The 27,942-nt window shown below is 34.7% G+C and overlaps 1 protein-coding gene across 22 annotated transcripts in view; it reads left to right on the plus strand.

Annotated features, from left to right (window-relative positions):
• ZMYM4 (zinc finger MYM-type containing 4) overlaps positions 1-27,942 on the plus strand; it is a 168,079-nt gene that overhangs the window by 82,519 nt on the left and 57,618 nt on the right. For 9 of the 22 annotated variants that reach the window (XM_042245276.2, XM_042245266.2, XM_042245267.2 and 6 more), the window contains 8 exons: positions 9,937-10,461; positions 12,133-12,194; positions 12,546-12,716; positions 18,357-18,413; positions 19,541-19,625; positions 19,863-20,118; positions 24,187-24,361; positions 24,474-24,686. In XM_042245276.2, the coding sequence (XP_042101210.1) occupies positions 9,948-10,461; positions 12,133-12,194; positions 12,546-12,716; positions 18,357-18,413; positions 19,541-19,625; positions 19,863-20,118; positions 24,187-24,361; positions 24,474-24,686 (1,533 nt within the window). In that variant the 5' untranslated portion in view covers positions 9,937-9,947. Of the gene's footprint in view, positions 1-9,936; positions 10,462-10,611; positions 10,794-12,132; positions 12,195-12,545; positions 12,717-18,356; positions 18,414-19,540; positions 19,626-19,862; positions 20,119-24,186; positions 24,362-24,473; positions 24,687-27,942 lie in introns of those variants that run through there. The other 13 variants (XM_042245271.2, XM_042245273.2, XM_060418670.1 and 10 more) reach the window with 4 other exon arrangements.

Consider the following 27,942-nt stretch of genomic DNA (forward strand, 5'->3'; position numbering starts at 1 on the left):
CTGATGCTGAGGCTGAAACTCCAATACTTCGGCCACCTCATGTGGAGAGTTGACTCATTGGAAAAGACCCTGATGCTGGGAGGGATTGGAGGCAGCAGGAGAAGGGGCGACAGAGGATGAGATGGCTGGATGGCATCACCGACTTGATGGACATGTGTTTGAGTAAACTCTGGAAATTGGTGATGGACAGGGAGGCCTGGCATGCTGTGATTCATGGGGTCACAAAGAGTCGGACACGGCTGAGTGACTGAACTGAACTGATTGTGACTCTGAGCTATGTTTTCTGTTGTAGTCTATTAAAAAAAAAATTACAGCCCTGACTCATTAATGAATTGACACTTTCAGTTTGAAAGAAGAATGATTTGTTGTATTCCAATTATTATCAATTTCCATGAAAAGTTTTCTGTTGGTTATTGGCCTATTAGTAGCCAATATGCTTTTTCATCTTAGGATCATAAGCTGAGATTACAATCTTTTTGTTACTGTAAGTGTTCCAAATTCTGGGAGATGGTAGGGACAAGGAGGTCTGGTGTGGTGTAGTCCATGGGATCACCAAGAGACACAACTTAGCTACTGAACAGCAATAAATGTGCCCCAATGAGAATGAGGGCCTGTCATTAAGGGAGGAAGCTAGAATGACTGTTGAAGAGCATCTAGTAGTTTCAGAAGAAGACAACTTCATTTAGCTTTTGATGAATTGCGTGCTTACAAGAGTCAGAATTTCCTAAACTTGTTTATTCTAGTGGTACTTTTTATTGTGATTAATTTTAGTTGTACTTTTTTTGACAATAATGAAATTTCCTCTGAAAAGTAAAATTGTTTCTGTGAGTATTTTTAATACTTTAGGAAGATTTAACTCGGTCAAGTCAGTAAAAACATGGAGGTACCTTTATTTTCTTATTCCATTCTACAAAAACCAAAGTTGCGATCTGGAAGGTTGCATTAGAGCTGTAATTTGTTCAAGGAAGAGCTCAAATTAGCAAACCCGTTTCCAAAGTCTTAATGATCATCAGTGATAGGTCAATGTGCTTTTTTTTATACATACCAAGTAAAAATAAATGTTTTAAGCGTGTATGTTTCATTTTTAATTCCTGACTTTATTGGACTTTTAACTGGTAAACTATATTCCTGATCTTATAGTTTAAAGGGGCTTTTATTACTTTGTTGTTGCTGTTCATTTGGTGAGTCATATCCAGCTGTTTGGAACCCATTGACTGCAGCATGCCAGGCTTCCCTGTCCTTCACTATCTCCTAGAGTCTGCTTATTAAGTTGGTGATGCCATCCAGTCATCTCCTCTTCTATCATCCCCTTCTCCTCCTGTGCCTAATCTTTCTCAGCATCAGGGTCTTTTCCAATGAGTTGGCTCTTCACGTCAGTTGGCCACAGTATTGGAGCTTTAGCATCAGTCCTTCCAGTGAATATTCAGGATTGACTTCCTTTAGGATTGACTGGTTTGATCTCCTTGCTGTCCAAGGACTCTCAAGAGGCTTGTCCACACTGCAATTTGAATGCCTCAGTTCTTCAGTGCTGAGCCTTCTTTATGATTCAACTCTCACATCTGTTTATGACTACTAGAAAAACTATAACTTTGACTATATGGACTGTTGTTGGCAAAGTGATGTCTCTGCTTTTTAATATGCTGTCTCAATTTGTCATAGCTTTAGTTGCAAGGAGCAACCATGTTTTAATTTTGTGGCTGTAGTCACCATCTGCAGTGATTTTGGAGCCCAAGAAAATAAAGTCTGTTGCTCCTTCCACGTTTTCCCCATCTTATTTGCCATGAAGTGATGGGACTAGATGCCATAATCTTAGTTTTTTGTATTTTGAATTTTAAGCCAGCTTTTTCACTCTCCTCTTTCATCCTCATCAAGAGGTTCTTTAGTTCCTCTTCACCTTCTGCTATTAGAATGGTATCATCTGCACATATGAGGTTGTTGATATTTCTCCCGGCAGTCTTGATTCCAGCTTGGGCTTCATCCAGCCATACATTTTGCGTGCTATACTCTGCATATAAGTTAAATAAGCAGGGTGACAATATACAACCTAGACGTACTCCTTTCCCCATTTTGAACCCGTCTGTTGTTCCATGTCCAGTTCTTACTGTTGCTTCTTGACCTGTATACAGGTTTTGCAGGAGGCAGGCAAGGTGGTCTGGTATGTCCATCTCTTTAAGAATTTTTCGCAGTTTGTTCTGATTCACACAGTCAGAGGCTTTAGCATAATCAATTAAGCAGATTTTTTTTTGAAATTCCCTTTTTTTATGATCCAGTGGATGTTGGCAGTTTGATCTCTGATTCCTCTGCATTTTCTCAGTCCAGTTTATACATTTGGAAGTTCTCAGTTCACGTACTTTTGAAGCCTAGCTTGAAGAATTTTGAGCATTATATTGCTAGCATGTGAAATGAATGCAATTGTACACTAGATTGAACATTCTTTGGCATTGCCTTTCTTTGGGATTGGGATGAAAAGAAACTTTTTCCAGTCCTGTGGCCACTGCTGAGTTTTCCAAATTTGCTGGCATATTGAATACAGCACTTTCACAGCATCATCTTCTAAGATGTGAAGTAGCTCAACTTGAATTCCATCACCTTCACTAGCTTTGTTCATAGTAATGCTTCCTAAGGCCCAGTTGACTTCACATTCCAGGATGTCTGGCTGTAGGTGAGTGATTATCCAGGTTATACCATCGTGGTTATCCAGGTTATTAAAACTTTTTTTGTATAGTTCTTCTGTGTATTCTTGCCACCTCTTCTTTTTTTTTAAGTTATTAAATTTATTTGTTTTTAGTTGAAGGATAATTGCTTTACAATATTGTGGTGGTTTCTCCTAGACATGCCGTGGTTTGAAGTCATATAGCAAATTCCCATTGGCTATCTGTTTACATATGGTAGTTTATATGTTTCCATGTTATTCCCTCCATCCATCCCATCGTCTCATTCCTCTCCCTCCCCCTGTGTGCATGAAGCTGTTCTCTATGTCTGTGTCTCCACTGCTACCCTTCAGATAGGTTCATCAGGACCGTCTTTCTAGATCTGTATGTATGCATTCATACACAATATTTGATTTTGTCTTTCTGACTGACTGCTCCTTGTTTAATAGGCTCTAGGTTCATATACCTCATTAGAACTGACTCAGATGCATTTCTTTTCATGTTGCCACCTCTTAATCTCTTCTGCTTCTCTTAGGTCCTTGCTGTTTCTGTGCCCACTTGGAGATGGTTTTGTCACCACCTCGTGTATAGTGTTTCATACCTTCATCCGTAGTTCTTCAGGCACTCTGTCTACCAGATCCAATCCCTTGAATCTATTTGTCTCCTCTATTGTATAATCATAAGATTGTATTTTGTTGTAAACAAAAATCATTTCCTAGAACTATTTCAGTGTCAAGGCAAAATGCTAATTTAAAAGTTTAAAAGGAACCAAGATTACCTTGCTTTTATGCTTGCTGTTATTTATTTTTGCATTTTGTTGAGTTTGTGTTTTTTCTTTCGATCCTTTGTTTATTAAGAGAGAAAAACAGTGTCAAAGTTATTGGAGAACCATAACTTCTAAGGTTGAAATTACAATTGACAGTATTTTATTTCTGAAAGTTATCATTTATTGAAATAAAAATATATGAAATTAATTGAGTAATATATTAGAAATGAGTAATAGCCCTTTCATAATGTTCATTTTTGTAGCTTCCTTTAATGGATTCTTTAGTTGGTGGTTGTACCTTAAAGTAAAATGATTCTTGTGTATGGTATAGAAATACCAATATGCCACTAAATCGAAAGCAAAAAGGACGACAAGGCATAAAAGCTCATTTGACCTCATGAAATTTATTTTCATATTCAAACACAAATATTGTACTTAAGTGCTTTATATAACTTCATTCTTCTTTCTGAAAATCTTAACAGCCTACCTGCATTTAACCAGTATGCTCATTTTATTTTTTCACAAAGGAAATTTATGTACTGATCACATCCCTGTTGCACAGATTTTCCCTCTTACTAGTTTTTCCCTTTTTTGAAAAAATGTTTGTTTATTTGGCTGCACTGGGTCTTCCCAGGTGGCACTAGTGGTAAGAACTTGCCTGCCAGTGCAGGAGATGTAAGAAACTTGAGTTTGATCCTTGGGTTGGGAAGATCCCCTGGAGGAGGGCGTGGCATCCCACTCCAGTAGTCATGCCTGGAGAATCCTGTGGGTAGCGGAGCCTAGTGGGCTATAGCCCGTAGGGTTGCAAAGAGTCGGACACGACTGAAGTGACTTAGCATGCACGCGTCTTGCTTGCGGCTCTCAGGATCTTCAGTCTCTGTTGCATCACACAGGATCTTTAGTTGCAGTATGTGAGGATCTAGTTCTCTGATCAGGGATCGAACCTAGGCCTCCTGCACTGAGAGCACTGAGTCTTAGCTACTGGACCACCAGGGAGGTCTCCTCCCTCTGTTGTTTTTTTTTTTTTTAATAATTTTTTCTTATTGGAATATAGTTGTTTTACAGTGTTAATTTCTGTTATACAGCAGAGTGAGTCAGTTACATATACACAGATAGCCACTCTTTTTTAGATTCTGTTCCCACTGTTATTCCCTCTTTATTGAATCATTCCTAGGAGTATGCTATAAGCTGTGACAGTCTTCATCTTAAAAAACAAAACTCCCCCCTCCAAAAAACTACCCAAAACAAAGAAAGCAAAAATACAGAGTCAGAAGAACTTTTCAGTCTCTATTTTAGTCCAGTTTCTGCTCATTTTCTTTAATTTAGAGCAAAACTCCTCTGTAGAGTTGTTTGTACTTAAAGTTCTCTCCTCTGAGTCTCTTTATGGGATCACCCCACTCCAGCTTTTGTGTATGCATTTTCCACTGATAAAGCTCCTGTCAAGTAAGAAGTTTGTTTCAGCTTTGCCAATATTAATAATCAGTCTTCAGCCTTCATTTTTCTGTGTTAGCTCAGTAGCATTCATTAAGGTTGGCCACTTCTTTCTAATTGAAATATTTTCTTCACTTTGCTTCTATAATATCACCCCCCTAATTTTCCTCCTGCCTCATTGGTTGTTCCATTTTACTCTCTTTCCCTGATTCCTTCCTTCCTACCAGATTTCTAAAAGTTGAATGAAGTATCTCAGGACTCTAAGCTCTCTTCCATCAGTAGTAAGTTCAATCACTAGGTTATCTTAACTAGTCTCATGAACTTGAAGTACCATCATTTCATCTATGACTCCCAAATTTATATATCATTTTTTGACAAGAGTTTCTTCTTTACCTCGTTAATATGTCCAGTTGCCTTCTTGATATCTCCATTTGCAAGTTTCGTAAGGTTTTCAAAATTAACAGGTCCAAACCAAACTATTCATGCCACCCCTCTCAGTCTCTTCCTCCTTTAGTGTTTATGTCTCACGACATGGCACCCTTTTCTGCTATTTTTGACTCCTTTCATATACAGCTTCTCGTATACCACGAAATGCCTTTACTTTCAAATTATATCTAAATCTGAGTACTGTTCCTCACATCCACCATTCTATCCTGGTCTGAGCCACCAGTTTTTCCTTGGATTACTGCAGTAGCCTCCTACATGATATCCTTGCTTCCCTTCTTCACGCCCTGTAACATTTAACAGCTTTAAAGTAGTCTTGCTACTTTACATCCTGTTCCTTGTAAAACGTAAATCATATTATTTCCTTTTTGGGATCTTTTTTATATGGTTTGGAAATTCCTAATATATCTGTCCTCCTGCATTTTCTCTTTCATAACTTTTAAGAACTCTTCCTTACACTTATTCACTTCTAGCCATATACCATTTTTTCCCTCAAACATACCGATCCAGTTCAGTGTCTAAAAATTAGGTAGGAATCTTTTGTGAGAAATTTGCTTTCAAGTGTTTCATTATCCACTTGTATCCCCAAATACAATTTAGTGTTGCATTTTTTCTGTAGATGTAGGCTCTGAGAAACAGAACCTATTTCTTTTATTTGGGCCACAAGGATGAGTACAATTCTGTTCTGTTTAATTCTGTATGCTAATATAACTAACATAATTTAATCTCATATACTTTTGTTCAGCCTGTAGATTTATTGCGTGATAACTATCAAAATTGCAATTCAGATTAGATAACTTAATAGCAAATGCCACCTCTGAAAATCTTGGGTGCATTCTCAAATTAAAATAAATTTTGTTTTTTCAATAGATAATAGATGTGCTTCAAAACTCAACATAAAAAAGGATATGCTTTGAAAGTTAGTGTTTCTGTTTCATAGCCACCTGATTCTGGTGTCACAGAAAATCAGTGGAAGGTATATTTAACGTATACACAAACATACACATAAATTATAAAACATATAGCAATGATAGCCTAATATATATATGTTTATTCTTTCTCAGTTTAGGTATTTTTACTAATTGACTCTGAGAACTCTTATAAAGCTGCCTCATTCTTTTTACCAACTATATAATATTCTGTTATAGGTATGTACTATAGTTAATTGAGCCTCATTGTTGAACAGATAGACAGTTTCCAGTCTTTGCTGTTTATTCATGTTCTTTTTCATAGATCTTTTGAGAAATGTCTATAGGATAAATTCTTAGAAATTGAATTACTGGATCAGAGGTATGTGTAAAGTCTCATAACTATTGCCTGGTTACTTTTTTTTTTTTTTTTTTTACTGATTGTGCCATCTTATACTTTGCCTAATAGGGATTATAATAGGAATTCCCTACTACAGGGATTGGCAAACTTTTTTTTCTCTTAAGGGCCACATAGTAAATACTTTAGGCCTTACAGCTCACATATGGTCTATGCCACACTCTTCTTTGTGTATTTTTTGGCCTCGGGCCATAGTTTGACAGCTTTGGCCAGTAGCATAGCTGCCAGGCTGTTATCAAAACCTTAACTGCATTATTAACTTGTATTTCGTTAATGACCAAAGTTCAACCTTAGTGTTTTCTTTCCTATGAAATGTTCATTTAGATCCTTTGCTTTCATAAATGTATTTGTTTTCGGTATCTTTCCTGAACTAAGAGTCCGATATTCATCCATTAGGGAAAGGATCTGTTGTGATGTAAAGTGCAGTAAAATGTTTTTGACAGCTTTGTCTTTGATCTTTTGGTTTGCCTTATGTTTCCTTCTCGTTAGGAATTTTTTATAATTACATTTGGTCTTTTATTCTTTTACTCAGTCAGTCTTTTATTCTAGGTTTTGTGTCATTCTTAGAAAGGCTTTTCCCTAAAAATAATTCTTCCATTTTTTAAAAATATTGGTGTTTTATTTTTTTATGTCTCGAAGGTAAATACATCTGGACACTATTTTGGTGTGAGTTAGAGATCCAGTTCTTTTCAGGTGGTTCCCCTTTCCTCCCAATATCATATCCTGAATTTAAACATAAAGATTTTGGAAGTCTCTTGGCAATATTACTTTTTAGATGATTTCTTATATACTATAGTACTTAGATTAAAATGTTGATCACAAGAATGCATATTCTTTCATTCATTAAACAGTTACTGATTATATACCATGTGGTCAGGTAGTAAGGATAAACTTCTGTGGAGAAGGCTGTAACCGTGACCTTTGGTTGCCTTATGATCTGGTAAATTTATCTCACTATGTGTGTGTTTTAACACCCTGCTTCTTTATATTTTCTCCCTATTCTGTTACTGGGAAAATTTTCAAATAAAACAGTCTAAAGAATAAGAATAGTATAGTGAATATCTGTGATGTACATACTTTCTCTTCCCTCCATGCTTTTCTCTGTGTGTTATACTATGTGAAAGTAAGTTGCGGAAATTCCTATGAGTTTACCATCTGTATTTAAAATCAGTTAGTTACATGAAAATGGTGATTTTCTAATTTTATTATTTTCTCTGTTTCTCTAGTTGTCTGAAGAGAGGGAATCATAGCTATCTTTTTCATCATCATATCCTTTAGAACCTAGCAGAGTAGTTACCATGAAGCGATTTCCTAATAAATAGGTGCTGAATGAATGAATGAGTACTTTTAGGCCAAGGGATATTTTTGAAGGATTTCAAGTGAAGATAGAATGTGGAATGGTTAATGGTTTCAAAAGATAATTCTGATATCTTTATGAAGGGGGCAACTTGAAGAAAGCTTTCATTTGGACCCTATATTATATAGTTAGGACTTGATTAGAAGTAATCCAACTCAAATCAGTTTGAACAAAAAGAGAAATTTATCCTGGATCATGGAACTCAGGGAATGATTTGAAGATCCAGCCACATGAAATAAAAGCAAAGCTGTTGGTGCCACTAATATTTTCAGTTTTTGCTTCACTCTTGTGTTTTCACCAGTTCTAGCTTGTTTGCTCATGGACCAATTAAATATGGTTTGAGGGCAGGATTTGTAAGAATATGGTTGCCTGCTAGATATCCTGTGGATTGAGTTATAGTGCACTGTCAATAGGAAGAGATGTGAAGTGTTGGAATGGTAACCAAAGAAGGAGATGGATTTGAAAGAGATATTAATACAGTTAACAGAATTTGTCCCAAGAGAAAGGAAAATTGGAGTGAGTCTTTTTTTAAAATCTTGATCAGTCTGCTGATTTGGCATTGCTATTAATTAAGTGACAGAAATAAAGTACAAGAAAGTATTCTTGGAATGGGAACATGATGAATTTGATTTTAGAGGTGTTAAGTTGAAGGTTCTTAGGGGTCCGATAGAAGCTAGTTGAATATAGACATCTGAAGTTTGGAGGAAAGTTCTAAGCTAAAACATTTGGGAAGTCATTAGCAAAAGTCAAGGCTATGATGGTGAATAAAATGGTCTGAGTATATAAAATTAGAAGAGAATTGGAATATTGAAAACATAAAGTAGGAAGAGAAGAATGGAATAAATTAATAGAATAGTAAGTGAAGTGAGTGAAGTCTCTCAGTCGTGTCCAACTCTTTGCGACCCCGTGGACTGTAGCCTACCAGGCTCCTCTGTCCATGGGATTTTCCAGACAATAGTGCTGGAGTGGATTGCCATTTCCTTCTCCATAGAATAGTAAGGAAAATAGAAAATAGTGCATGTCAAAGAAACCAAAGTATTTTATCTGGGAGGGATATGACACATAAAGATTGAAAGAATAATTGAATTTGGCATGCGGAAATCATTGATCTTAATGAGAGAGGTTCCAGTGTGAAATTGGGAACCAGACTGCAATAAGTTCAAAGGGTTAATGACTGGGAGATGAAGTAGAAACAAACCAATGTAAACTTTCCCCCTAGCAGTTTGTGAAAGAAAGGTGAATTAGGGCAGGAAAAAGAAATACAGGACTGAGTTTTCTTGTTTGTTTTATTTTGGAATGGGAGAGACTTGAGCATGTAGTTCAAACAGTAAACAATTTTTAATATTTATTCTGGCTTGGATAAATTTTATTTTTATGTTTTAATATTCACCACTGTAAACAGTAACTGCTGTGTTTATTAGGGGTTAGTGTAGGGAAATTAGGACTCTGAGGTCAGAGAACTGGGTTCTAATCTCAGCTCCTCAGAATAGTCTCTATGATAACTATAATTATCACTTTCATATTCCCTTCTGTGTGTCAGTCTCTGTGTTAGTAGGCCCTTTATACATACTATCATTAAACCTCACCACAAATTAATCTGCAAGGTGAGTATTATACTGTTTTATAGATAAGGAAGCCTTAGAGTTTCTTCTCAGGATCACATAGATTTTCAGTAATTATGCTATGATTCCAACACACAGATGTCTCATTCTGAAGTTGGTACTCTTTCTATATTGCGTTGACTTTCTTTCTAACTTAAAATAGTTTCTCAAGTTTTATGTCCCTGTTTCCTTATCTGTCAGATAGGGATATCTGTCACACCTATTGAATATTGCAGTATTATTATCTATATTTTGTTTGAAAAGAAAAAATATATATAATTTGTTAAATGCCAGACAGACCTTATAAATATGGTCATCTTTAGCACTATCATTTGTCTAAACAGTATTTTACTTTTTAAGGTGGTGGTATCATGGATACAGAAATGTCTGAAGATATAGACCACAACTTAACTCCTACCCTTGACAGCATGTCTTATGGAATGCCGAATCAAACAGGATCTGAAAATTCATTGCTGGATGAAGATGATTATTTTTTGAACTCTGGGGATCTTGCAGGAATTCCAGTCGTTGGTAGTGACAATGAGGATGAACAGGATTTTAGTTCAAAGGACAATCTTGTTTCTTCAATTCATACTGATGATAGCTTGGAAGTAGAGAGAAGAGTCACACAGCATGAATCAGACAATGAAAATGAAATACAGATTCAAAATAAATTAAAAAAAGACTTTCCTAAACAATTTGATCAGGTTTCTGTCTTTAAATCAATACGGAAAGATTTTAGTCTAGTAAGAGAAAACAGCAAAGAGACATTTTCTGGAAAGGAGAAAAATAGAGACCTAACTTATCATGAACGTGAAAAACGGTTGGATAAACCCCATAAAGAGTTGGATTCAAGGTTGAAAAGCAGTTTTTTTGATAAAGCAGGTAATAATTGTTGGAATAGAGCCATAAAACACAATAAATAACAACATACTGATAATAATACAGCTTTTATTACTTCTGATACTAAGCAAAGTGTGAACAGTGAAATTCATTGTAAGCTTGTCATTTTTCTTTTATCCTTGTTCTTTGCAGAGTGACTGAATTTCTCCCAGTAACTATTGGTAATGGTATAAATGGTTGAAAAATAGCTCTAAACCTCATTTCTCCCTCCCCTGGTTGCAATGTTTTGATGAGAAGGCAAGATACTCGAATCACCTGTTCATTTTCTTTGGTTGAACATTGGAACCTGAAGTTGGATTTAACTTCTTTGTGCTGTAAGCACTAATTCAAACTGCTGTCCCACCAATTAGTCCAATTTAGGGAGGGTTTTCCTTTTTGATATCATTTCTATTTTATGTTTTAAAAGTTTCTTAAGACTCCTCTTGAGCCTCTTTGCCCAGCATACCCTATACTTTAGCTTCAGTTCCATTCTTGAATATATACATTTTCTTATTTCTATGCCTTTCTTTTCTCTTGCTGTTCCATTTGCTTGCATGTCATTTTCTCTCTTGTATATGTGCCTGTAAAAGTGCTTCTTATCTGACAATACCTAACTCATAAACCTCTTCTACCCTGTGGTCATCCCTAATCTCGCTGCATCAAGAATGTTTGTTTCCGCATCTATATTTCCATAGCATTTTGTTTATGCCTCATTTGTTTATAGTAATTATCACACAGTATCATAGCTGTTTGTTTTGCCTTTACTTGTTAGTGTGAGAGTTTATTGAGGGCCGGACTGTATCTTACTCATTTTTGTGTTCTTGGGGCCTAACCTGGTGTAGTGAAAATAGTAAAATTTCAATAAATATTCAATAGGTGTGAAAGAAAGCAAGGTTGAATATACTACTCCTTGTGTTACAGTGCTAGGAAAACTATGATAGAACAAATCAGTATCATTATAAAGAACAATTAGTTTAAGTATCCATTATGTACAAGGGTATACTGTATTTTTCAGTATATATTATTTAATGTATTTTCAGTATGCCTAGAAGGAATAAATTATATGGGTACTTATCTTCAGGGAACATAATGTCTAATAGCAGAACAGACAAGTCAAGTAGTTGAAGTGTTAATGACCAGTTGAATAGCATAAAATTTAATTTATAATTGAAGACAATGGTAGAAGAGTTTTTAATAAAGCAGTACAATAATATTCTTTGAAATAACTGAAACTGTGTTTTAGGTATTCTTAGAAGAGAAATTATTTTTAACTTAGTAGACAAGGGAAGGTTTTCTAGAGGAGAGGTGATTTTTGAACTGAGCTGAATCTGGAAGACTGTGTAAAGATTAGGATAGTGGGGACTTGGAATGATATAAGCAGAGATGGGGAAGAACAAACTTAAGTAATTTTTAGAACATGGTGAATAAAGTAACCACTTTATTTAGGTTTGAGCAAGGAAATAGTGTGAGGTGAGGCTGAAAGCTAGGTGGGGCCAGATTGTTTATTTTGAGTGAAACTACCTTGTGGGTATTTTTTGGTACCCTTTTCACTCTAATGAGCATCTTTGTTGGAAAGAGAGGTGATTATCAAGTAGTAGCTTTGTAGGTCCTCTTTGTAAGATTTGTTATTCATATACATATGTTTGTTTTGTTTTGTTTTTTTTCTTTCAATAGCTAATCAAGTTGAAGAAACATTACATACCCATTTACCACAAACCCCAGAAACAAACTTTAGGGTAAGTTTTCAGTGTGTATGTAGATTGCTGTAACTGTGGCAAGTGTCAACGTTTTCTTTATGTGATTTTCTAAACTGTAACTGTATGTATTAGGTAGAGCACTGGTTTTTTAACATTTCCTTTATTATTTGGATAAGGACATCTTTGGAGATGTGCTAAGAAGTCTTTGCTCTTAGATTCTTTATTTGTATTTGATATTTGGACATAGATCACATTTACTTATAAGCGTAGGGACTCTTATGAACATCCATAGAGTTCTTCATTTCCAATGAGCTTTTCTTTGGGTGTTAAACCTGAAGAGGAATAATTTAAAAATCTGAATATTTATTAATCCTTTATATTGTGTTTTAGGATTCCAGCTATCCATTTGCCAATAAAGAATCCATTGGTTCGGAACTGGGAAATTCCTTTGCATCAAATATTAGAATTAAAGAAGAACCTTTGGATGATGAGTATGACAAAGCAATGGCACCACAGCAGGGACTACTAGACAGAATTAAAGATGAACCTGACAATGCTCAAGTAAACATTTCACCTTTTTTCCCCCTTTTTTTTGGTTCCACACATGAATTATTCATTCAAGAAAGGAAGTTCTTGATTAAGAAGTGTTTTGTGGATGGGGTGAGAGGAGACTCTTAATGAAGGTTGAGGAAATTGAATTATCTTAAGAATAATAGTAAGGAATCAACCAGAGTTACAGGAAACTTTTTCCAAGTAGTAATTAAGGCTTCTAATTCACTTTGTTCCTTAATAATGCTGTTCTGTGATTTTTAACAGTTTCAGTGAAGGATTAGGGAAAGTGAGTCTTCAAGGATTTGAGATTTATAATAGCAGACATGGCTGAAGTTTATGGAGGTTTATGAGTTTATGGTGTGATTGTTTATTTAAGGTAGTAATAAGCCTTTTACAGTTATTGCTAATGAAGTATGTAAAGATTTAAGTGTTTTTCAGGAAGGATTAATGGCCAGGTTATCTTTGGAAGAGTTAATTGATTGAGGAACCAGTTCTGTAGATCAGTGGGTTGAAGATAAAGGGGACTTTGATGGGTGATACAGGATTCCAATTTTGAGGTGTGTGAGTAAAAAGGGTAGGGATAGAGCTCTGTTATTTTAAGGTTGTTCTGGAGATGAAAGTTGGAGAGCTCCTGTAACTGTGAATCTTGAAGTCAGTGAAGTTATCCATGCAGTTAATGACATAGCAGTGGTTGGAACAGAGTAAAGACAGTGTAATCATTTAAGAATTTAGAAAAGGACCAGGGAATGAATATGCAATAGCAGCAATTGTTTGAGGATGTTCTGTATTTTATACAGATGGTGTGAGTGCAGAAGCTGAGAAGTAAAGATAGCATGAATTAGCTGTTTTTTTGAGATGACATTTGATCTGGAGAAAGCTTACCTTTCCCTTTCTTTTATATTAGGGTGGTTGAGAATGTGAGACTGTGTGGAAGAGATTTTTTTCACTCAGATGTCTCTAAGCAGGGTTTCTCAGCACTGTTGACAGTTTGAGCCAGATAGGTCTTTGTAGTGAGGGGCAATACATCCTAGGCATTATAGGATATTTCGTAGCATCCTTGACCTCTACCTGCTAGTTGCCAGTAGCACCATGTCCTCAGACATTGCCAAATGTCCCCTGGGGGACAAAATCCTCTGGTATTGAGAACCACTGTTTTAGAGTAGGAAAAGGCAAGCGATATAAGTGATTTATGTGAGTCAGACTGATGCCTCAATTAAACAGGAATTCCATGGTGCCCAGTGGAAGGTAACTGTATAGGGTAGTGATGATAAAGCTGTAGAGTTGGATGGGTATGAGTGTGGTAGCTACAAAGAAGGTGGTAGAAGTTAGATTGAAAGAATGGTAGTAGAAGCAGGCAAAATAGAGATATCTGAATTAGAGATAAAGAAATGTCCTGACACCTAGGGGAGATCCATATGGCAGTGTATATTTCAGAAGACTACAGTTATGTCTGTACAGAGCAGATCTCCATCCTTTTCATGCCCCAATCTGGACACGAGGAATCCATAAGGAATCGCAGTGCTGTCAGGGTACCAGAGACATCAGTTTCTCCCTGTACATGACCCAGTGACACTCCTTGAGATGAAAGACAGTTATAGGAAAGACTACATACATTAAGGGAAGGGGGCATCAGGAAGGGTTATTTGTATTACTGTTTTGAAAACAATCAGATATTCCAGTGACTAGAGAACATCAATAGGATGGAACTGTCAGGACCCAGAAATACCTACATTTTTATCAACTATTCAGAGTGTAATAATGTGTTATAAAATACCAAATAGGAAGTTTCGTCATGATTTTGGGGAAGAACTTCCGTAAGAGCTCACCACTTGATTGACTGGACTCAAGAACCAAGCAGGAATGTAAGTCCAAGGCATAAGGTCTAGAAGCGTTCTTTATGCTGATCCCAAAATAAGGAAGTTCCAACGCGTGAGTGGGTAAAGCTAGGTTTTCTCTGAGAAGTCCTCTCTGTTTTCAGCTACACCAATCCTTTGGGATCAGACCTTCATCATTCTTCTAGAAATTCCTCAGGGGACCTCATGTTAAACTATGGATACCGGATTCTTTATTTCCCTTTCCCTTCCTTACCCTTCTCTCCCTTTCTTTCCTACTTCCTCTCCCCACTCCTGTTTCCTCTCCCCTTCTCTTGCTTCCTTCTTCATTGTTCTGTTCTTTTAGGTATTTCTCCTCAGTGACCATTGGAAATCTATATTCATTTTTCAGTACTACCTAATGCTTTATCACTCTTCATTTCCAAAAATAGGTTGGAAGAAGGAGTTCCAATGAATTATTCTGAAACAGTACTATTAACCTAATGCTCATAAAATACTGATAGATTTAACAGCTGTGGTCAGTCTTTACTTTTGACCATCAGTTACTTGTAATAACTTTTCTCTTGACTTAATAAGATCATAGCTTTAGCTTCTGACACCTTGTAAAAACCTCCCTTGGCTTTTCTCTTTGCTTAACGTGTAGCTTTGTTTCAACTTGCTTCCTTATTCTCCACTTTACACAATTCATTTTAGTCTTAGTATTTTTACTTTCCCATATAACTCACTAAGATATGGAAATGTGTTTATATATGTTTATCCACTTCTTCCCAATTGCTCTTGATTATTCTTCAGTTACAGTTTTCTGGGTTTGCCAGTTGTCATACTTCTTCCTTTGTTACTGGCATGGCATCGTTTGTCCTCCTGGTTGCATTTCTTCATTCAAATCCTATTGCATGTTACTATATTTTCTATATAATATTTACAGTTACAGATACTTTTATATGTACTACATTGTTTCATCCTCCAGAATAAAAAGGCCAGAGTAGATGATATTAAGTCCATTTATAGATAAGAGAACTGAGGTTTGTAGAGGTTAATGTTATTCAAAGCCATATGGCCAGGAAGGAGCCAATCAGGGGCCTTCATCAAGACCTTATTATTAGTCTACCAGACTTTGTTCTATAAATAAAAGTTGTTTCTCATTTTTTCTTTTCCCCTTTTCTATAGATTCTAAAAACTGGAATTCAGTAAATATTACTTTTAAATAATGATTTTTTTCTTTCTGCTCATAATAAAAGGAGAGCTAATCTATAATCTCATTGAAATAAATGGATTAGAATGGGAAAGCAAATCAGTTAATTGTGATAATAGTGACTCATAGTTGTGGAAAGTAGGATGCAATAATGTTGTAGCTTGTTTTTTAGCTATGTCAAGTTAACTTGGTTATGGAATCTGGGTTTTTCATTTCTGAAACACTGTCTTGTAATACTGATATATACTTTATGGTAAACAAAGGGAAAGTAAAGATACTAGTAAAGGATTTTTTTGGTTTTGACATCTGTTTTTCTGCTTCTGAGAGCTTTTGGGTCATAAGATTTTCACTTCTCAAGTTATTAGTCTTTGATTTCTTATTAAATATTTGTGAAATTAGTCATTGTTGGGAGGATGCTAACATAAAGCATTGTGGGGGGTACAAGCAGAGTACTTAAGATATATATGTATTTTACTATGTTACATAAGTAATATGTACTTGAGGCTTAAGGAATATATCAGAAGTTTTAAATAACTGTCATAGACTGAGAAAGAGAGCTGATTGGAGACCATTAAAGTATACCCATGAATAGTGATTTTTTTCTTTCTGGAATTTTCTGAGATTAGAAAAGATTTTTATTTGTAATATGCCTTAATATACTATATAATGTAGGAATGTTAGAATGAGTCAGTATTAGAAAATCTCTTAATGTATAACTTTATCAACAGGTCACATAAGACTAGATAGATAGATAGATGTCAAAAAAAATTTCAATGTAATTCACTATACATTTCTTAAAATAGATACTCTCTTGATCAGGTAAGGAAATACCTACTTCTGATCAATAACAGTCATTGAATTTAAAAGTAAAATGAATGGAAACCTTCTGTTAATAATTACAAAAATGAACACAATTTATAAATGTCAGCATTATTATTTAACTCTTGCTGGATTTTCGACCCAATGCATGTTAAAGAAATTAGGAGAAATAATGGAAAAGGGGAGACAAAATTATCATCATTTGCTGGTAAGGATCTTTACTAGAAAGTTAATAGAATTCATGAAAGTTTAGTTGAGTAGCTAGTTGAATTTTAGCTATGTAAAGCAGAGCAGTATTTCTATAACTCAGTTTCCCCACCTAGATAATACAGTGAAAAGATACGCTATTTCCTACAGCAAAGTGCCTAAAAAGTGTTGTATCATACAAAACAACTTGAATGAAAGGATAGACTTTCTTTAAAAAAGGAAAGAAATTAGTTATTCCCAAAGTAAAATATAGTTCTGATACAATTCTGATGAAATATCAATGGTTTCTTATGTTTTGAAGAAGAATAAATAGGCATGCACACACACATTATATTATATGTATATTCTAGTAATTAGAGATATGGCAGACTATTAAATGATTAAGCATCTCACAGTTATTTTCATTAGGATAGTGTGAAATCGTAAGAGTAGTAGCCTGATAATGATGCAGAATAGATTGCCACAAAAGAGGTATTTTTAGAGGAATTTGATATATTAATTGTAAGTGAAAGGAATTCACCAGCTATTCAGAGAAAGAGAAAGAAAAATGTTCATTATATATCAAAATAAATAAATCCTGGATGGGTTAAAATAGGAGTTGGCAAATTATCTTTCCAGCAGCAGGCTAAATCCCGCCTGTCCTCTCTGTTTCTGTTTTGTTTTTCTGTACACTCTTTTTGTAAATAAAGCTTTATTGGTTATTGCCACAGTCATTCATTTATATATTATCTATGGGTGCTTTTGCTCTACCAGGGCAGAGTTGAGTAGTTGTGATAGCATGGCTTGAAAAGTCAGAAATACTTCATATCTGGCCTTTTGCAGATAAAGTTTTGCTGACCTCTGGATTAAAGGACTCTATAAAAACAATGAGAGCATTTTCTTAGCATTTTATCATGGAAGTAGAACTTTGTAAGAAATAGAAGTGAAGTGAAGTGAAGTCGCTCAGTCGTGTCCGACTCTTTGCGACCCCATGGACTGTAGCCTACCGGGCTTCTTCGTCTGTGGGATTTTCCAGGCAAGAATACTGGAGTGGGTTGCTATTTCCTTCTTCAGGGGAACTTCTGACCCAGGGATCGAACCCGGGTTTCCCGCATTGTAGGCAGACGCTTTACTGTCTGAGCCCCAGGAGAAGCCCTTTGTAAGAAACAGAAGGAATCGCTAAAGCTAAAACCATCGATTTTTTGGCAGAAACATCGGAACTTCAGTATGTAAAATTTTAACTGAAAGAACATATTGAGGAAATATTGATAACAGATGCTATAGGAGGTTAATATTATTACCTTATAGTGCTTTTTTGTAAATGGATACTGAAAAAATTGGAAATTATAGCAAGAATGGGAAAAGACTAAGTGGCTTTTTTCACAAATTGCTAGAATAAATGTAGTTAAATTTTTAAAAAGGAATCTGTCATTGTGCACCAAGAACCTTTACTATATACTTATCTACCTAGTAATTCCACTTTTAAGGTTATTTCCTTAGGCGATAATCCTAAATATGAATGTATTAGCATTCACAAAGATGTACATCATGGCATTAATGATTAAAGCAAATGTGTGGAAACAAATGGACCAGCACTCGGTTGTGGTTTTGTAATTTCAGTGCCATACAGGACTATCATCAAATTGGAGACTGAGACCAAGGGAAGAATTAGTAATGGTATCCTGTCTTTGCTTATTTAAAGTTTTGATATTTTATCATGGAGTTTTGCATTAAAAAAAAGTATGACTGAGCATTGGTGCCTTAATTTATACCTGAGGCAAGGGCCTCACCTCACTCCAGTCTCATCCTTCTGTAATCTGTTATGTCTATTAAATAATATATATCAGTATTTCTTGAATTTGAGTAATGTATAGACACCTGTTGCCACAAAAAAGGGAGTATGTTGGAGTTGCCTGAGAATTCCAAGAATACGACATCTTTTGGGGTTTTGCAAGTTTCAGTGTGGTAAATAGTGAATTAAAAAATCAAAAGTTAAATCTATTACTTAGAGGTTTTATAATGCAATAATATAATTGTAAAAGCTAACAATAGTACTATAAACTTGTAGTATAACTCAGTTATATGTGATTATTCGTGACTGAAAATAAGCTTAATTCAATAAAAAATTACTCAAAAACTCAAATTTAATTTTTTTTTAGAATTTTCATACTGCTTAGAGTACCTTTATATAGATCTCATGGATTCTTGGAATCTGCCTTTAGAAACACTGATACTTAGCCACTAGAAGTTATTTTGGAGTAAAATGTGGTAATATGCAAAATTCAATTGATTCAAGTGACAAAAAAAAAAATCACTTTATAAAAATGGTATATTCAGTATAATTACAGCTGTATTAAGAAACACATACCGGAGGGGAAAAGACTGGAAAGAAATATACCAAAAGAATAACAGTGGTTGGTTGGTTGGGAGTAATGGAAATATTGTAAGAATTTTTTTCTGATTTCTATTTGTCTAAATTTTGTATAGTAAGTGTGTATTACTTTTATAAGTATAAATACATAAAATACTATAGTAAATTGAGAATTAAACAGTAGTTTGTGAATATCTAGTAGTGCTGTAGGCTGATTAGATAGCTACTTTGATTTTTTACCTCTTAAACTCTCAGCATGTATAAACCTGTTATACCCTCATTGTAATTTCAGTTTGCTTGCTATTTCTTACTAATGTAGTAAACATTTTCCAACCTTGTATAGCCTTAGTAAAATGTCTTGAGTGTTTCGATTTCTTTAGATACAGTGTATTCATTTTTAATTTACATATTTATTTATTTTTCTTTTTAAAAGGAGTATAGTCATGGCCAACAGCAAAAAACTCAAGAGGGGGAACTGAAAATTAGCGCTGTGTTTTCAGTCAGTGGCAGTCCTCTTGGTAAGAAACAACTGAATGAATGAATCACGTTTGTTTATTCTGACCAGTGTGAGAGAGAGGAAGTGCCTACTTACATTAGTAAATTAGGCAGTTCTCTCTGTCTGTTTAGAATGGCTTTAACTGTGTATTGCATAATTAGTGTTGGATTTCAAAACTAGTTCTAGAAGAGAAAGAAAGGATGCCTACTTAAAATTCATGGTAAAAAGTAAAACTTTTTTTCAATTTTTTTTTTTAAAGCTCCACAGTTGACTACTGGCTTTCAGCCTTCACTGGCGTCATCTGGCATGAATAAAATGCTTCCTTCAGTTCCAGCCACAGCTGTTCGAGTTTCCTGTTCTGGTTGTAAAAAAATCCTCCAGAAGGGGCAAACTGCTTATCAGAGGAAAGGGTCTACTCAGCTGTTCTGCTCTACATTGTGCCTCACTGGATATACAGTTCCACCTGCCCGCCCACCGCCTCCTCCCACTAAGAAAACTTGCTCAAGTTGCTCAAAGTATAGCAGAATTCTAAATTATCTTGTTTCCTTTCTTTCAAGATGCTTTGTTCTAATTTGTGCATTGTTTAATTTTCTACTTTTCTGTGTTTTTTAAGAAATATCACACATTGTTTACTACAAACTTGTTGCTGTTGCTTTCAGTCTTACAGGATGCGAGATGCTCAGCTTTCTTTTAACTTTAATTATGTGGATTTTATATAATAAGAGATACTTTTGAAACATATTTTAGCATCCCTGTTAGTTGAGATGCTTTATAAAACAAAACTGCATAACTTAGAGTAATATGTGACTGAGGTATTTTATAACTGTAGACAATAGACACTTAAATCCAACAAATATATAATGCTTGTATATATTTCTTATTTACATAGTTGGAATTCATTTAATACTTTTCATATTAACTTTAATTAGATTCCAGTATATTTATTTTTATCTTCTCAGTATCTCTGAAGTATCTCAAAGGTTACATTTCAGTGTTTAATAACAAAAAATTATGACCTTAGGATCATTTGAGGAATATGAACTAATTTTGCAGGGTGGTCATTAGACACTGTTTAAATAAGTCAGAAGAAGATGAATAATGCTCTTGTTCTGAAACAATTTGGCTTCTGTTATTAAGCTACTAAAACTATGATTTATTTGTATCGGTACTTAGATCAATACAAGGATGTTGCCCTTTTCTGACTAGAAAGGGAAAAAGATGCTCCCTCTTCTAGTTCAGTTGGAAAAGGCATATAGAGAGAAACTTCTAAAATAAATTTGAGTATGGTTAGATGTTCCAGAAGTTATATTTGCATTCCTTTATGTTTCAAATTAAATTTAGTAAAAGTAGACTTTATTTATACTGTTTGAATTATGAAATATGCTTTAAAAAATGAATACTTACAGACCACATATCTAATTACTGTATTTTAGTAAATTCATAATCTTTCTAAGGTTAATCAACCGGAGAATTAGACTTTTTATAAGGCTTTTTTCAGTTTCCCATTTTGCCATGAAAAAATTTCATGTGACTTCCTCTTATGTTTCTTTATTTAGTTCTTGAGCAATCAGCACTTTCTAAAATTTCAGTGATTTCTCCTTTCATAATAATAGTCATAGATATTTATTGCAATGATTTATCAGTGAATTTCAAAATGACCATTCATAGAATTTTAAAATGTGTGCCCTCTTTTTGTGTTTTTTAATTCTTATCCATACATGTTGTTCTTCTCATCTAAACTCACTGTATCTCTTTGACCTCTGGTATTGACCTCCCATTATCTGGAGATGGTTATTTTTACCTGCATGTCATCCCTTAGTTTTATTTGATCTTATGTTGTTTAAATATTTTTAAGATTACATTTTCTTCTTTTGTAACGTTTGGTCTTACCCAAACAGAAATTTCAGCCTGTCATTCTTTGGCTTTAAACTGTTCTACTTCTTCCTTCACTTAACTCTGTTACCTTTTAAAAAATCCTTTGCTCTTCCCTTTGCCCCTTTCTGGTCTTTTTTCAGGTACTCATTGCCTGCTTATCACCTCAGGTTTTCTTTTTCATTTTCTGTCTTCATTTCCCCCTTTCTCTTACTACAGAGTACCTTTTTCACTCAATCTCAATCCAGCCATTTTTATTAGTTTTGTTTTCCTTTGTATTCTGTTTCATTTCGTTTTTTGAACTGCTCTTTCATCTCCGTTTCATCACTTTTCCTTTCTCTTTTTTTCTCTCTTGATTACATAGTCATTACAGCAGTTTGGAATAGTCTGGTTTATCTGATTATAAAATTATTGATATTAATTGTGCCTTAACTATAAGGAAATTAGAGTCAAAGAAGTTAAATGATTTACTCAGTGTCACATTTAAACAGCTTGTTTTGGCACATTCATTTTCCCCCCTTATAGTCCATTTAGTCAAATAGGTTTAATTTGTAATTCAGTCCCTATAAGAAGGATTTTTACTTTAATTTGAATAGGTGGAGATAGAAAAGATTTCCTTTCTGGTAAGCTTACTGCTGTTTTTATGTTGTTGTTCAGTCACTAAGTCAGGTCCGACTCTGTGACCCCGTAAACTGCAGCTTGCCAGGCTTCCCTGTCCTTCACTATCTCCCAGAGTTTGCTCAGATTCATGTCCTTTGAGTTGAAGATGCTGTCTAACCATCTCATTTTCTGCTGCCCACTTCTCCTTTTGCCTTCAGTCTTTCCCAGCATCAGGGTCTTTTCCAGTGAGCGCTTCACATTAGGTGGCCAGTAGACTGGTAGAAATAATAGCAGCAGCATTTAGGTTGAAAGAAGCTACATCACTGGAGTAACAGTTTTATTTTTTAGTCTTTTATTAACCAAATCTCTTAGCATCTTGAATTTAACCTAAAGTCTGAATATATTTTGGCTAATCATTTAATCTTTAGATTTCATTAGTAATAAGGATGTAACAATTTCACATCCTACACTTTTATTTTTTTGACATTTACTTCATGTTTTAATTATATAGAGAAACAAACATTACTAGAGTAAGGTGAAATTTTAATCCAACAAATAGGCAGATATGAAAAACATTTTTCACATTCTCCCACATATCCTGTCTTCATTTTTGCCTGTCTTTGCTTTTGTCATCAAATCCAACATTTAAAAGAGATAATTTGGATAAGAATACTTGTGTTAATTAATACCCATAGATCAGTTTTCTAGATATAATGGCACACAAAGAAGTAACTGTTTCAGGATTGTCTGTACCATTTCTGAATTTTTGCTATCTGAAATGATGTTGCTCATTCTCATTCTGACATAAGATGTAATCTGTAACAATAAAATGTAATGCAGCTGGATGTTAAACATACTGAGAGCTGGGAGAAATAGCTGCTTTTATGCTTCTATTGCCTTGATCCGTGCTGTTCCCCAATGCTTATCTCCTTAGCCTTCTAGAAAACACCTATTTAAGGTTCAGATAAAATATCATAATTTTCATGTCACATCTTGTCTAATATTTCAGTAGTACATTTTATGTATATAGATATATTCATCAAAATTATTATACTATTTTAAGAATATTTCTGTTACAGTGTTAAATATATCATTTATGTGCTTGTCTCAGTATACAAGCTCCTTGAGTGCTTGTACCATTACTTGGCCTAGGGTTGGGCTAGTCCCTGACTCAATATAACTGCTCATTAAATACCCTTATAAATGAAATATAATAAATTAAAACGTAATTAAAAATAGCTATAAAAGGTTAGAAAATGCAGATAATAGAGCGGTGTTAAGCTCTAAGTATTGAAGATGAGGTGTCGTGTTACGAATTACAGTATTGTGATGAATCCCACTGTGTTTACTGCTTTCCTTTATTGAAGCAGGGATGTTTGTAATCTTTTCTAAAAAGTACTATATTAGTATAATCTGTTCAAAATGTAAGAATGAATATAACAGTTTATTTATTATTATGTGAGTGTATACTCATGGGACAGAGACATTGTTTAAAGAACTACTGGTTTTGAAAATGGTTTGCACTTAATCTCATAAACTTCTATGCAGTAAGACTGATTTGGGAGTGGGATAAAGGGTGGAATGGTAGGGAGTCTTAATTATCACAGTTTTAATCTTCATTGTCTTTTACTAATGCTTGCAGGTTGAATTACTTAGATATGAAAATGTTCAATATAATCTTGATAGAATATGCTCTGTGTAGTTTGAAATATATTCTTAATTTTGAAAGATAGTGACTTCAAATTTTTCAAATGTAATGTTATTTGAAGAGTATTTTGAACATACAGGAGACCTGAATAAAGAAAATGAGAATCTCCTATAATTCTTCCTCTTAGAGATAGTAAATGATAACTATTTATCTTAAAACATAGTATACTGATCTTCACAACAGTTCTATGAACTAAGCCATGTATTCGTTTCATTTTATACAACAGAGCTTGAGGATCAAAGAGATTTATCAGTTTATTCAAGAAAATCCAGGTTTCAGGTTTAAACTTCAGTGCCCTTTCCCTATACTTTTAATTGCCCTTGTTTCACTTGATATTTCTAGTTGACAAAAAGGAAAAAAATGAATTATGTGTGGCTTATTTTATCTTTGTTGTCATTTTTAGAGACATTTTAAATCCAAAGGATGTGATCAGTGCCCAGTTTGAAAATACCACCACTAGTAAAGATTTTTGTAGTCAGTCGTGTTTGTCAACATATGAACTGAAAAGAAAACCTGTTGTTACCATAAATACAAATAGCATTTCAACTAAATGCAGCATGTGTCAGAAGAATGCTGTTGTAAGTTATCTTTTTTACTTTACTGGGGGAAAGAGTCTGGTATTTGTGCTTGAACGACAGCTTTTGGTGATCTTTGCCTGTTGTTTCTAAGTTGTTACGTTATAATTTCTAGATTCGACATGAAGTTAATTACCAGAATGTGGTACATAAACTTTGCAGTGATGCCTGCTTCTCTAAGTTTCGCTCTGCTAACAATCTCACCATGAACTGTTGTGAAAACTGTGGGGGTTACTGCTACAGTGGCTCTGGACAGTGCCACCTGCTTCAGATAGAGGGCCAGTCTAAGAAGTTCTGTAGTTCAGCATGTGTCACTGCATATAAGCAGGTATGTGACCAAACTTCAGAAGGATCTATTTTGGTAGAAATTACTTACGAAAACGTGACAAAAGTATTAAGTTCTAATTATTAGCTTAGTTAGTATTTTTGCATCTAAACAGTATTTGTGAAATGCTTCTATGTTAAACACTCTTGTTACGGAGCTTTGTAAGTACTAGTTGTACCCCAGTGTCCATGGGGGATTGCTTCCAGGAACCCTGAGGAAACCAGAATCTGAGAATGCGTAAGTCCCTTGTATAAATTGGTATAGTAATTGTATATAATCTACATACATTCTCCTGCATACTTTAAATCATCTCCAGATTATTTATAATATCTAATACATTGTAAATGCCATGTAAATAGTTGCTGACATGAAGCAATTTCTTTTGCTTTTTGAAACTTTCTGGAATTATTTTCGTTAAATGTTTTTGAACAGTATTTTGAAAATGGCAGAAAAGCACGAAGAAGAAAATAAAATGCATCTCCCGGAAATCCCCAGTCTCATCATTTTGGTTTATGCATTCTAATCTTTGCATCTGCTAATCCCAAACTCCCAATCCATCCCTCTCCTGCCCTCCTCCTGTCTTGGCAACCATCAGTTTATTTTCTATGTCCCTCCCTCATTCTGTTTCTGGTTGATAGATAGGTATGTTTGTGTCCCATTCTAAATTCCACATATAAATGATACCATATGGTATTTGTCTTTTTCTTTCTGGCTTGCTTCACCTAGTATGAGAATCTCTAGTTGCATCCGTGTTGCTGCAAATGGCATTATTTTATTCTGCTTTATGGCTGAGTAGTACTCCATTGAGCACAGACATGTAGGTTGTTTCCATGTCTTGACTATTGTGGATAGTGCTGCTGTGGACAGTAGGGATGCATGTATCTTTTTGAATTATCCTTTTGTTTGGATGTATGGACAGGGGTGGGATTGCTGTATCACATGGTAATTCTGTTTCTGCTTTTCTGAGGAACCGCCGTACAGTTTTCCACAGTGCTACACCAAGTTATATTCTCACCGGCCGTGTGGAAGTGTTCCCTTTTTTTTTACAGTCTCCCCAGCATTTGTTATTTATAGACTTTTTAATGATGGCAGTTCTGACTGGTGTGAGGTATAGTTTTGATTTGTATTCCTCTGACAATTAGCAGTGTTGGCAGTTTTATTTACACTTTATATTTTGTTGATAAGTTTTGATTTAAAATTCCACTTTAAAATTGATAAGAAAGATAGTAAGAACTTTTTACATTTTTAGTTTTATAATACTTTCCTGTCTCACTGCATTTACTGATCATTCTTTTTCATAGAATAGTAAATTTTTATATAGTTTATGAAAACTGGTGAATTTAATAATGTTGATGGAGAAATTTCTTTTAAATTGTTCTTCAAACTTTTCAATGATCTTGAAATTTTAAACATCCTAGTGTTTCCATTTATTTCTTGTTAATGTGCAAGCATGTTTAAAGGACTTAGTGTTAGTTCCTATTTAATCCTTCCTTAGAAACACTTCGTTTTTGTTCTCACATGGGAAAAAAAAATCCAGCATCTTTGCTTTATCTTTGTCCAAAAGACGGTTTTCCTGATACTGTGTCAAGTTCTAAAAGTTACTTCTGTTCAGTCTACTGGAAGATGGTAGTATGGTCCACAAGAGGAGAAATACTTTGAAATGCCTTAAGTTTATTTCTTTCAATTTAGCTGATACCTATTAAACATTTCACTTATTAGTGTGTACTTTAGAGAAAGGATGTGGATTTAGAAGTAAATAGATTTTGATTTGATTTCCAGACTTTCTGTTCAAATAGAATTTTATATTGGGGAAAGTAGTTAAACTCCCTGACTGCGTTTTCTTTTCTATAAATGAATATGTACTACCAATGTCACTGGGATGTTTTCAGGGTTATGTGAAGTAAGAATGAGAAAGCACCTAGTATACAGCCTGAAATGTTGAAGATGGTCATTTCTGCTACCTTTCTTTTCTTCTGTATACTTGTTAAATTTATTTAACAAGCATTAGATGTGGTTCCTGTTTTGAGGTGCTATATGTTCCTTGGGGAGATATACGTATAACTGTGTATAGATGCTATGTAAGTATTAAGGGATTCAGAAGGGCACAGCAGAAGCAAGGTCAGTTCTGCTTGGTAGTTTCAGAGATAACTCTTGACCTAATTCTTACAAATGAAGTTTGTATTTGTAGCCCTGATGGAGGAAGAAAGGAGAATGGGGTTGGAGATGCTGAAGACATTCCAGAATGCAAGAATGTGCTCACCTGAACATGTATTTATTTTAATAGCGAGTCTTACATAGGAATCTTAAAATCTTTTAATTGGTGCTAGATATACTGTATAAGTTATCCTGAATGTATGACATGTTAATAGTATCTAGCATTATTTACTACTGATTCACAGAGTGGGAACTTAAGATAACAGATTCTTTCATTGTCTATATTGGACACTTGGGATAAGTTTCCTCTCACTTTATTGCTGAGAGTGTGCTTTGCTGTTATTATCATTATTAATTTATTTTTTGGCTGTGCCGTGTGGCATGTGGGATCTTAGCTCCCTGACCAGGGATCAAACCCATGGCCCCTGCAGTGGAAATGTGGAGTCTTAACCATTGAACTGCCAGAGAATTCCCTGTGCTTTGTTATTGTTAGTGGTAGTCTATTTGAAAATGAATTTTTCTGGTAAGTTTATTGATTTCCTTGGATTCACATGTCATTGCTATATGCAGCACCTTTGGTGGGGAAGTTCTTCCAATGTTTTGAAGAGAGTAAGAGCATGAATTCTGTTGTGTAATTTTTGAAATAGTGGGGGGGATTTGTTTGGTTGGAGTTTTGTATGGTATATTCTTATAGCTAATTTACTTTATACATAATATTGAATAGTTTGTACTTAACCCCTTATGCTTGTCTTGAAGTGAAAGAAAGTGTTAGGCACTCAGTGTGTCTGACTCTTTGTGACCCCATGGACCTGTAACCCACCAGGCTCCTCTGTCCACGGGATTCTCCTGGCAAGAATACTGGAGTGGGTTGCCATTTCCTTCTCCAGGGGATCTTCCCAACTCAGGAATCAAACCCAGGTCTCCCACATTCCAGGCAGATTCTTTACAATCTGAGAGGGAAGTCTAAAATAATGATTTTAAAAATGTAGTTGCAATGGATCCCAAAATTAGTTGCTAAAAAGCATTGTTTTTTAATGAAGTTGAGTCGAAAGGAAAAATATCAAGCTTATCGTGATATATATTATCTTATGAAACTTTTCAGTTT

The sequence above is a fragment of the Ovis aries genome, chromosome 1, assembly GCF_016772045.2.
Source record: "Ovis aries strain OAR_USU_Benz2616 breed Rambouillet chromosome 1, ARS-UI_Ramb_v3.0, whole genome shotgun sequence".
NCBI classification, from domain to species: domain Eukaryota; kingdom Metazoa; phylum Chordata; class Mammalia; order Artiodactyla; family Bovidae; genus Ovis; species Ovis aries.